Source organism: Chiloscyllium plagiosum, unplaced genomic scaffold (assembly GCF_037043375.1).
Source record: "Chiloscyllium plagiosum isolate Xiang-an unplaced genomic scaffold, Cpla_swu_hap1 HiC_scaffold_26, whole genome shotgun sequence".
Taxonomy (NCBI): Eukaryota; Metazoa; Chordata; class Chondrichthyes; order Orectolobiformes; family Hemiscylliidae; genus Chiloscyllium; species Chiloscyllium plagiosum.
In genome coordinates, this window is record NW_028270164.1 from 21,477,258 (window position 1) to 21,489,998 (window position 12,741).

General features: G+C 40.4%; 1 protein-coding gene across 8 annotated transcripts in view; it reads right to left on the reverse strand.

Moving 5' to 3' along the window:
* Positions 1–12,741, reverse strand: part of yod1 (YOD1 deubiquitinase) — a 28,538-nt gene that overhangs the window by 13,609 nt on the left and 2,188 nt on the right. For 2 of the 8 annotated variants that reach the window (XM_043716655.2, XM_043716653.2), the window contains exon 2: positions 6,150–6,237. The exons of 2 other annotated variants lie outside the window; for them this stretch is intronic. In XM_043716655.2, coding sequence (XP_043572590.1) covers positions 6,150–6,179 — 30 coding nt within the window. In that variant the 5' untranslated portion in view covers positions 6,180–6,237. Of the gene's footprint in view, positions 1–3,639; positions 3,710–6,149; positions 6,238–9,236; positions 9,600–12,741 lie in introns of those variants that run through there. 4 more of the 8 variants (XM_087973556.1, XM_043716656.2, XM_087973558.1 and 1 more) reach the window with 4 other exon arrangements.

Genomic DNA, 12,741 nt, shown 5'->3' on the forward strand with positions numbered 1-12,741 from the left:
TCTTATATCATGCTTCACCTATATGCTCCAGAAGATCTGATCTTTCATTTCATCACCTGCACATTTATACCATATGAATTAGGTATGGTATAAATTAATTTTCTTGTAGTTATTAAAATATATCACTTAAGTAATCTGCGTAGTTCTCAAAGGGAACAATCCACTCACCAGAATTTTTGAAATAGATGTAGACAATCAAACTTTGCATCTCTTTTTCAAATGAACAAAAGCTCAAATCACTGGAGTAAATGTACATTTATGTTCAACATACAAGTGAACACTTCTTTTGCCTTCAGCAACTATTTTTGACAGCCCACAATAAAGTTCAGAGAGGACAATGAGCAAGCGGTCAAGTATTGCTGGTTACTTTAGCTTGGTTTTACCCTTGGCTTCTCCGATTAGTCATATGCATGTTGTTTCTTGGTCAGGTTAAATCGAAAAGCAGACTGTTAATTCTCACAGATATGCTGACAACTCTCAAATTCTACGTCAATATCACCTCAATAACTAAGTTATAAGGCCTCTTAACAAATACCTGTTCTAAATAAGCAGAAATATCCTTCAATTAAGTATTCATAAGATTGATGTCATGTAAGAGAGGACTGAAAACTCTCTCTGTTTTAGCTACCGACTCCCAGACTCTCCTAAAGCAATTATACAATCAGACCATGGCAACCTTGGTGTCATATTGGATGGATGAGGTTCTGGCAATAGACATATATTACCATCAAGACAGCCAAGAGAAACAGAATAAGATTAGGCCATCAAGCCCATACTCCCATTCAAAAGGATCATGGTGCATCCAATATCTCAATGCCATATTCCTGCTCTCTCTACATCTTTTGTTTCTAAAATATCTATACCTTTCTTAAAAACAGTGACTTTACTTCCATACCATTTGTGGAAGAAATTTCTCATTGCAGTCCAAAATGCCCTACTGCATATCCTCATAACATGACCTCTTGAGTTGAACACCCTGCTCCCCCCACCAGTAAAATCTCTTGACAAAAATGCTACCATTTCAGCATTCAGACTGGTGAAAGCTTGTTCACCAAGTATGTCTTTGATAAAGAGATGGTCAAGTTAGGATGGTCACACCAAGGCACTGTAGATCTCCAGTAAGACTTCCTTTCTCCTGTACACAAACCCTCTTAAAATGAAGACCAACATACCATCTGCCTCAGACTTGATGCACTGAATGCTAGCTTTCAACAACCCAGGTGCCTTGTGCATTAATAGTTCCCAATCTATCAGTTTTAACAATACACTGCCATTCTGTTTTCCTACTGAAGTGGATAACTTCACATTTATCCACATTATATTGTACCTTCTATGTATTTGCCTATTCACTCAACTTGGTTATTTGCCCTGAAGCCACTTCACTTCCTCCTTACCACTCCTATCTAGTTTTGTTTAGTCATCAAACTTGGAAATAATACACTTGATTCCTTCATTCCAACTGTTGATATCACACTTGTCACCACATTCAACTCCAAAAATAGCCCACATATTCCTATTTAGTTTCCTGTTTGTAAACTAATTCTCAATTTATGCAGGGGTGTTTCCACTAATTTTACATAATAATCACTTACATGGGATTTTATCAAAAGGTTTTTGAAAATATTTATCACATTGGCTCTCCTTCATCGAGTCTACTGAAGAAGTAACAAAACGAATTGATGAGGGCAGAGTGGTAGACGTGATCTCTACAGCCTTCAGTAGAGCGTTCGACAAGGTTCCCCACTGCAGACTGGTTAGCAAGGTTAGATCTCATGAAATACAAGGAGAACTAGCCATTTGGATATAGAACTGGCTGAAAGGTAGAAGACAGAGGGTGGAGGGTTGCTTTTCAGACTAGAGGCCTGTCACCAGTAGAGTGCCACAAGGTTTGGTGCTGGGTCCATGACTTTTCACCATTTATATAAATGATTTGGATGTCAACATAGGAGGTATAGTTACTAAGTTTGCAGATGACACCAAAATTGGAGGTGTAGTGGAAGCGAAAAAGGTTACCTCAGAGTACAACAGAATCTTGACCAAATGGCCCAATGGGCTGAGGAGTGGCAAATGGAGTTTAATTTAGATAAATGTGAGGTGCTGTATTTTGGAAAAGCAAATCTTAGCAGGACTTATACACTTAATGGCAAGGTTCTATGGAGTGTTGCTGAACAAAGATGAGTTCAGGTTCATAGCTCCTTGAAAGTAGAGTCGCAGGTAGATGGAATGGTGAAGAAGGCGTTTGGTATGCTTTCCTTTATTGGTCAGAGTATTGCATAGAGGAGTTGGGAGGTCATGTTGTGCCTGTACAGGACCTTGGTTAGGCCATTGTTGAAATATTGTGTTCAATTTTGGTCTCCTCCTTATTGGAAGGATGTTGTGATACTTGGAAGGGTTCAGAAAAGATTTACAAGGACGTTGCCAGGGTTGGAGGATTTGAGCTATAGGGAGAGGCTGAATAGACAGGGGCTGTTTTCCCTGGAGCATCGGAGGCTGAGGGGTCACCTTATAGAGGTTTATAAAGTCATGAGGGGCATGGATAGGATAAATAGACGAGGTCTGTTCCCTGGGATGGGAGACTCCAGAATTAGAGGGCATAGATTTAGGGTGAGAGGGGAAAGATATAAAAAGAACCTAAGGTGCAACTTTTTCACACAAAAGGTAGTGCATGTTAAGAATGAGCTGCCAGAGGAAGTGGAGGAGGCTGGTACAATTGCAGCATTTAAAAGACATCTGAATGGGTATATGAATAGGAAGGGTTAAAAGGGAAATGGGTCAAGTACTGGCAAATAGGACTTGATTAGGTTAGGATATCTGGCCAGCATAGGAGAGTTGTTTCCTGCTGTACATCTCTATGACTCGACATACATAGAAAAAATTCCAGAATCTTTCTAGAACAAAATCTCCCTTTCGTAAATCCATGTTGACTCCGAGTAATTTTTAAGTGTCCTGTTATCACATCCTTCATAACACGAACATTTTCCCTACTGGTGAGATACTAACTGGTGTGGAACAGTTGGTTTTCTCCCTTCATCCTTTTTTAAAGGGTGGGGTCACATTGAAGATGGAAGAAAATTTTAATTGTGTCTGCACTGACTGACTGCCCATTCTATTCTAATCCACTTTCCAGCTCCTGGTCCATAGTCTTGGAGATTAAGGCTGTGCAGGTACAGATCCAGGTTCCTGTGAAATAAATTGAATGTTTCTATTTCAAGTACTGAACCAGATAGCGAATTTCAGACATTCACCAAATTTGCGTGAAAATATTTTTCTTCCTAAGATTTCTAATCCTCCTACCAAACACCTTAAGTCTGTGGCCCCAGGTAACTGATCTTTCCATTTGGGTAAATTGGTTTGCACTGTTCAGTCTTATCCAAAATCCCTCATTATTTATATATCTCAATTAAATTACTTCTCACAGTTCTAAGGGAAGACAACCCCAGACCATCCTATCTTTCCTCACAGCTGTAGTTTTCAATCCCTGGTAACATTTTTTCCAAATTTCCCCTGTTTTTTCTCCAGAACAATTATGTCCTTCCCTTAATATTGTGACAAGAAAAGTAAATAAAACTCAATCTATGGCCTAACCAACATCTTAGATAGTGCCAGCATTAGATTCTGTTTTTGTATTCAATAACTCACCCAATTAAGGAAGCCATCTCATATGCCTTCTTTACTATCTTAATCGACCTGTTCAGTCACCTTCAGGGACCTATGGACATAAACACTATGAACAAGGTCTCTTCATATCCTCTGACTTAATGTGTATTCTCTTCTTTGTTTTCCCTTCCCAAACAAACAGTCTCACAATTTTTCATAATCAATTCCATTTGCCAATTTTTGCCAACTCAAATGAACCATCAATGGGGTAACACTCTAAAAATCAAACTGATATTCTCAGGTTTGTCATAACTATTGAAGATACTTAAAATTATGCAATGTACCGATCTTTCTGGCCCAGGGTGACAGATAGCACGTATCAAATTTCAGTACTTAACAAGAGTTACTATTCATTACACATAAATGCATTCTCGCTAAAGAAAAACAATAATGAACCATTGGTTTAAAACTCTACTAGTTATAACTCTGATCTTGTCACAAATGGCCCCTTACAATACACAGACAAAAAAAAAGACATGGGCATATGGTGAAATTGGGAAAGCAGTTCAGATGGTCCTTGTGCTGATCAGAACGCTGTTATTTCGTCTTCCTTTTCTGGATACTTCCATGGTTTCCATGAGACATAGGGTGACTGGTTCACACTTAGAAAAAGGTCTGACTTTTTAAATTAAAAAGTCACAGCATACACCAACTGAAGGAAATATAAACAATTTTTTTTCCAGGCTTGAAGTGGGTTTTACCACAGAGAACAAACAGCGAGATCTCCTAATTAGTCAAAGTCTGTTGCCTTCTAACTATCCTGTTCATAACTCCAAGCTGTTCAGATATCCGAGAACCAATCACATTGATGCTGACAGGCAAAAAGCCTTTCCCATTAATAACCAGTCAATCGCCAACAGATCAATCAGCTACTTGTTACCAGCTGAATCTCAACTTCCCCTTGTCTGCAACTCATCAGTAAACCACGCTTCAACAACTGCTTGAGACTGTGTTAATGGCATTTATGAATGTCAGGTTACTAGTGTGAAAATGTGGTCATTTTAAAAAGGTTATTTTATTCTGGGTTTTCTTTGAAGGGAGGTGCCAAAGTGGCTACGGAAATAGCCTAAATCAAAAATCTGAGGCCACCTTAAAACAATTGTAACAATGGAAGGGAAGTGGCCAGTTTTCCTCAGATCGGGTTTTCTCATTTTTTTTAGCTGTAGCAGTCAGAAGCTGTTTGGGTCCCAGAAGAATTGGAGCTTCAGTAAAATGATTCCTCGCTGCTACATTCTTTGAAATCTCTTGATGCTGTTCCCTCCTGGATTGGAAAACTGAAAGAAAGAACTTTTGTCTCAATTTACCTTTTTGCCAAGGGTATCTTTATGGGATGTTATGATATTGGAACAATGTGTTCTGTAATAGGTACTGTACCTATTATACAGTTAGGTTTTCCAATAATTAAGTTACTTGAAATAGGTCCTCCTTTTGTTTGTAATTTAAATGTTAGTGTTCAAATACATTGTGTTTTGCTTAATGTTGAGTGGTTTGACCAGTTGCATTACATCTGCAGCATGCACTTCACATCTACTATTAAAATAAGAAAAAAAGTTATGGTACAGGCTACCTTTCTAAATTTTGTTCGGGGGTCTGCTCTGGCCCATTATACCATCATTCAAAGCTGTGGTAATAAGACCACAAGACATAGGAGCACAAGTTAAGCCATTCGGCCCATTGAATCTGCTCCACCATTTAATCCTGGCTGATGGGTTTTTCAACCACATTTTTCCGCTTTGACCCCGTAACCTTTGATCCCTTTTGGCATCCAAGATCTTGTCTACCTTTGTTTTAAGTATACTCAATGACCTGGCCTCCACAGACTTCAGTGGCAATGATTTCCACAGATTCACCATTCTCTGGCTAAAGACATCACTCCTGATCTGTTCTAAAAAGGTCTTCCCTTTTCTCTAAGGCTGTGCCCTCGGGTCCTTGTCTCTCCTGCCAATGGAAACATCTTCCCAATGTCCACTCTGTCCAGGTCATTCAGTATTCTGAAAGTTTCATATATAGATACGCCTTCATCCTTCTAAATTTCATTGAATATAGTCCCAGTGTCAAACGTTCGTCTTCTGTAAGCCTTTCACTGCTGGGATCATTCTCATGAACCTCCTCTGGATGTGCTCAAGGGCCAATACATCCTTCCTGAGGTATGTGGCCCAAATTGCTCACAATACTCTAAATGTGGTCTGACCAGAACCTTATAAAGCCTTAGAAGTATATCCCTGCTTTTATATTCTAGCCCTCTCAAGATGAATGACAGCACTGTATTTGCCTTTCGAACTACCGACTCAACCTGCAACTTTACCTTAAGAGAAACCTGGACGAGGATTCCAGAAAATAGTCCATGCCTCTATTCTTTCTACCAAAGTACATGACCTCACACTTTCCCATGCAGTAATCTTTCAGCAATGTTTCTTTATTTAAGAAACAATTTTCCATTTCAGACCACAATTAAAAATACAGAAAAATAAATTTTAAAATTGTCTTTATACCATTGATGATATTCTGCGGTTGACAGCCATCCTCTTCACTATCAACTATATGGCCACTTTGTGTTTTCTGAAAATTCTGGTCTCCTTCCTAGAAGAAAGATGTTGTGAAACTTGAAAGGGTTCAGAAAACATTTACAAATATGTTGCCAGGGTTCAAGGATTTGAGCTATGGGGAAAGGTTGAACAGGCGAGGGCTGTTTTACCTGGAGTGTTGGAGGCTGAGGGGTGACCTTATAAAAGTTTATAAAATCATGAAGAGCATGGATAGAACAAATAGACAACGTCTTTTCCCTGGGGTGGGGGAGTCCAGAACTAGAGGGCATAGGTTTAGGGTGAGAGAGGAAAGATATAAAAGAGATAAAAGGGGCAACCTTTTTCACGCAGAGGGTGGTACGTGTATGGAGTGGGCTGCTAGAGGAAGTGGTGGAGGCTAGTACAATTGCAACATTTAAAAGGCATCTGGATGGGTAAATGAATAGGAATGGTTTGGAGGGATATGGGCCAGATGCTGGCAAGTGGGACTAGATTGGGTTGGGATATGTGGTTGGCATGGACAGGTTGGACTGAAGTGCCTGTTTCCGTGCTATACATCTCTATGACTCTATAATTCTAGAATAATCATAAGATTGTGCAAGTCCCTCACCTACTTATTTCATTATTTTTCTAACTATCCTCATTTCAACCAGGTTATCCTCATCCTGTAAAGACGGATAAAAATACAAATAATAATCAGCACCATTCTTTAAGGGATCAGCATTAAACTCATCCACCCTTTCTCTTTACAGTTCTTTTTAATTAACATATCTGGGTAAGTGGGACTTGAACCCAGACCTTCTGAACCAGGCAGAAGGACACAACCATTTCACCACACCTCTAGATATTTTTAAAATCAACATGTTCAGACATATTATGACATCCCTCTGCACAAGGTGGGACTTAAGAGTCATGGAGCTGTACAGCACAGAAACAGATCCTACGGTCCAACTTGTCCAAGCTGACTACACATTCTAAATTAATCTTGTCCTATTTGCCAGCATTTGGCGCATATCCCTCTAAACCTTTCTATTCCTATACCCATACAGATGCCTTTTAAATGCTGCAATTGTACCAGCCTCCTCCATATCCTCTGACATCTCATTCCATAATGCACCACTCTCTCCATGAAGTTGCCCCTTAAATCTTTCCCCTCTTATCTAAACCTATGCCATCTAGTTTTGGAGTCCCTTACCCAAGGAAAAGATCTTGGCTGTTCATTCTGTCCATACCCCTCATGATTTTATAAGCTTCCACAAGGTCACCCCTTAGTCATCAACGCTTCAAGGAAAATAACGCCAGCCTATTCAGCCTCTACCAATAACTCAACCCCTCCAACCCTAGCAACATCCATGCAAATCTTCTCTGAACCTTTCAAGTTTCATAACATCGTTCCTACAGCAGGGAGTCTAGAACTTAATGCAGTATTCCAAAAGGTGCCCTTACTAATGCCCTGTACAGCTGCAATACATGATCTCTCAACTCCTATACTCAATGCACTGACCAATAAAAGGACCTGTCACACTGCCGGTGACAGGCCTCCAGTCTTACAAGCAACCTGCCGCAACCACACTCAGTCTCCTACCTTGGACCCAGTTCTGTATCCAAATGGCTAGTTCTCTTCACATTCCATGTGATCTAACCTTGCTAACCAGTCTACCATGAGGAACCTTGTCGAACGCTTTACTGAAGTCCATACAGATCTTGTCCCACCACTCTTCCCTCAACCCTCTTTGTTACTTCTTCAAAAAACTCAATCAAGTTAGTGAGACGTGATTTCCAATGCACAAAGCCAAGTTGACTATTCCTAATCAGGCCTTGCTTTTCCAAATACATATAAATCCTGTCCCTCAAGGTCCCCTCCAACAGTTTACCCATCACTGATGTCAGGCTCCCCAATCTACAGTTTTCTGGCTTTTCCTTACCCCCTTTCTTAAACAATGACACTATGTTAGCCAACATTCAGTCTTCCTGCACCTCACCTGCAGCTGTCAATGATACAAATCTCTCAGTAAGGAGCCCCGCAATCACTTCCCCAGCTTGCCACAGAGTTCTAGGGTACACTTGATCAGGTCCTGGGGACTGATCCACTTTTATATGTTTCAAGACATCCAGCAGTTCCTTCTCTGTAATATGGAAATTTTTGAAGATGCTGCTATTTATTTTCTGAAGTTCTCTCATTTCCATATCCTTCTCCACAGCAAACACTGATGCAAAATACTCATTTAGTATCTCCCACATCTCCTGTGGTTCCACACAGGCAGCGTTGCTGATTTTTAAGGGGCCCTATTCTCTTCCTAATTACTATTCTGTTGTTAATGTATTTTTAGAATCTCTTTGGATTCTCCTTAACTCTATTTGCCCTCCTGATTTACCTCAAGTATATTCCTACTGACTTTATACATTTCTCAGGATTCACTCGATCCCTGCTGTCTATACATAAGCTTATTTCTTAATCTTGACCAAAACGTCAACTTCTCTGGTCATCCAACATTCTCTACAGCTCCAGCTTTGCCCTTCACCCTAACAGGAACCTACTATCACTAGACTCTAGTGATTGCATTTTCAGCTGTCATTTCACCTGCGCAAAGCTGCCCCCTATTATCTTTTGAAAATTGTTGCCTCATACTGTCAAAATTGGCCTTTCTCCAATTTAGAACTTGAATTTTTAGATCTGGTCTATCCTTTCCTATTGCTATTTTAATACAATTATGATAATCAACTACAAAAATTAAATACCTGAACTATCAAGCAAAGTTTTATTGTGTACAGGATCACATTGTGACTAATACTATCCAGTATTATCAGCTGGGATCATAACAGTGTGGTACAGAAAATGCAATCTGGTAGAATTTCCTATCGTACCAACAGAAGGTGTAATAGCAATCTCCACAATTTCCTGGCATGTGACCCAAGAAATTAGTATAGGGTGGAAGGAAGGAAAGATGCACATAACAAAAATTAAGAGAATTCTATCCTGCAGGAAAGATGCATAGTTTTAGGGTGTAGGTTTGCTCACTGAGCTGTAGGTTTGATATCCAGATGTTTCATTACCTGGCTAGGTAACATCATCAGTGGCAACCTCTAAGTGAACCGAAGCTGTTGTCTCCTGTTTTCTATTTATATCTTTCTCCTGGATGGGGTTCGTGATGATGTCAATTCCTGTTCGTTTTCTGAGGGGTTGATAGATGGCACCTAGATCTAAGTGTTTGTTTATGGCATTGTGGTTGGAGTGCCAGGCCTCTAGGAATTCTCTGGCATGCCTTTGCTTAGCCTGTCCCAGGATAGATGTGTTGCCCCAATCGAAATGATGGCTTTTTTCATCCATGTGTAGGGCTACAAGGGAGAGAGGGTCGTGTCTTTTTGTGGCTAGCTGTTGTTCGTGTATCCTGGTGGCTAACTTTCTTCCTGTTTGTCCTATGTAACACACACAAACAAAACTGTATCAGAACACTATTCCAACGAGCCACCACACTGCAGCACAGACGAACTACGCAAAACAGAGGAGAACCACCTATACAACGTATTCAAGAAGAACGGATACTCAAAAAACACACAGTGCGCTGATTCCTCAAGATCAAACCACGACAAGCAGACCAAACAGCCAGAAACCCTAACCACCTTACCATACATCAAAGAAGTTTCAGAAATGACAGCCAAACTACTAAGACCCCTCGGAATTCTAGTAGCACACAAACCCACCAACACACTCAAACAAAAACTAACAAACTTAAAAGACCCAGTACAACCCATGGACAAAAACCAACGTCATCTACAAAATTCCATGCAAGGGCTGCCACAAACACTACGTAGGACAAACAGAAAGAAAGTTAGCCACCAGGATACATGAACACCAGCTAGCCACAAAAAGACACAACCCTCTCTCCCTCGTAGCCCTACACATGGATGAAAAAAAGCCACCATTTCGACTGGGAAAACACATCTATCCTGGGACAGGCTAAGCAAAGGCATGCCAGAGAATTCCTAGAGGCCTGGCAGTCCAACCACAACACCATAAACAAACACAGAGCTCGATGCCATCTATCAACACCTCAGAAAATGAACAGGAAATGACATCACCACAAACCTCAGGAACCCCATCCAGGAGAAAGATATAAATAGAAAGCAGGAGAAAACAGCTTCGCTTCACTTGGAAGTCGCCACTGATGATGTTACCTAGCCAGGTAATGAAACGTCTGGATATCAAGCCTACAGCTCAGCGAGCAAACCTACATCCTAAATCTCAACCGGAGCTACAAACCTTCACAAACCTTGCATGCATAGTTTTCTTAACATTATTGTTGCAACCTTATAGGTTTCAGTTACCATTCTTAAGGATGCAAGGCATGCTCAATTAATTAGGGTTAATCAATTTTCACATATTTCATAATACAAGAATAAGCAATGTTGCAATAGCAAAAATGCAACCAATCCAGAAGAAATTCTCCCATGTCAACTATCACGAATAGTAAGTTCCGTGCCAAATCCAATCAACCTGTGTAGTAAATCAAAAACTCCATGCAGGCCTGGGTTTGAATTGTCTAAATGGAAGACTAAGTACCCTGTGGAATCTAACTTGAAAAAAAAACAATAATCTCACCTTCAAACTAGAAAACGTGAACAATAGTAACAGTTTTCCAAGTGAGATGGTTGGACATTTAAGATTTATTAGACCAGAACAACATCTAGCTTGCACGCATTTTATGGAGAGATGCATGGAAGGATTGATTTTCTGTTGTAGGTGTGACCTTCAGGTTCAAACATTAACCTGTGGCCCTGTTACCCCCTCAGGAGGACGCACCAAGAATTTGCAGGAGATGCAGGGAAGTTATCTCCAGTGTCATTTAATCCGCAACATCACAAACAAATATTCTGATCATACTGCCGCTGGTGGGACTGTGCTGTGCACAAATTGATTGCCACATTTCCTACTTTACAACAGGAATACACTATAAAATACTTTATGACATCCCAAGGTAGCAAAAGGCACAATATGAATATTTATTTATTTCACTTCTGAAATAATTCAAATATTACAGTGCTGTTACATCATTTGGCTGCCTTACACAACAAAGATGCTTAGGTAACCGCGAAACAAGCACTCATCATAGGTGACTCCATTCATGAACATACCAGAGTTCTGAGCAAAAAAAAACGTATTTTCAAAAATTAAATAACATACAATCAAGCACAAATTTCAGAAAATTGATCCCACAGACTTATATGTATGTGCATGTGCATGAGGGAGAGATTGAGACGATATGTGTGCATGTGAGAGGGAGAGAGGAAGTGTGTGCATGTACATGCGTGCTTGATAGAGTGTGTGCACAAGTGTGACAGAGCATATACCTATGAGAGGGTGTGCACAGAGTGCAGGTGTGTGCATCTCGTGAGTGTAATCATGTGCCAGTGTGCATGTGTATGTGTGTGTGTGTGAGTGTGCAAGAGAGTGGAGAGGGTAGTCAGGGTCACCTGTAGTGTGATACGAACCCAAGGTCCCAGTACCGAACTTGGCTATCAACCTCTGCTCAGTGACTCTGTGTTGTTGCATATCCCGCAGTCCTCCTTGGAGGACGGTCACTCTAAGATCTTAAGCCGAAGTCCCTTGACTGCTGAAGTGTTCAGCAGCCCTGGGAGGGGACAGCCCTGTTTGGTGATTGTTGCAGTGTCTATTCAACCATTATTGTCGACACACACTCTCTTACTCCCTCTCTCATTCACATGCACATGCATGCGCATACACACAAGTCTATGGGGTAAATTTGCATTTGCAGATACATTCTATTTTATTCAAAAAGCAAACAATCTGCAGGCAGTCAGTCCATGTGACTTTTATAAATTCCTACTTTGGAAATAGAATCAGTCTGACTCAAGGTTGGAATACAGACAGATGCTCGCCTCACACCGTTAATGCATTGTCTGAGCTGAGATGTCACTTTTTAAAAAAAATAAAACCTTAAATTATCTCAGGACTGTGACTTGAAAGTAGTTCTGAGATTTACGTATTAACGAATCGAAACCTGCAACCATTTTAAGTGATTAAGACTTAACAGCAATCTAGTCTTGCTCAATACATTGCATCAGTTGATCTTTTACTATAAATTCTGTATCCCCTGATCCTGCCTCACTACCTACCTGTCGAAGGAACAGTGCTCCGAAAGCTTGTTCTTCCAAATAAACCTGTTGGATTATAACCTGGTGTTGTGTGATTTTTGACTTTGCCCACCCCAATCCAACTCCAGCACCTCCACATCACAGTATATTCAAGGCCGAGATTAATAGCGTTTTTTAAAAAAAATCAGTGAGGGAATCAAGTTATAAAGAAAAGGCAGGAACGCAGAGTTGAGGATTATGAGATCAGTCATAATCTCACTGAACAGCACAGCAGACCTGATGGATTGAATGTTCTACTTTTGCTCCTGTGTAGTTTGGTCTACTTTCCAAACCTGAGGCCCTTATAATTTGTATGCCTCAATTGCATTCCCTCTCAGCCTTCTCTGCTCTAAGGAAAACAACCTCAACATATCTTGTCTTTCTTCATAGCTGAAATGCTCCAGCC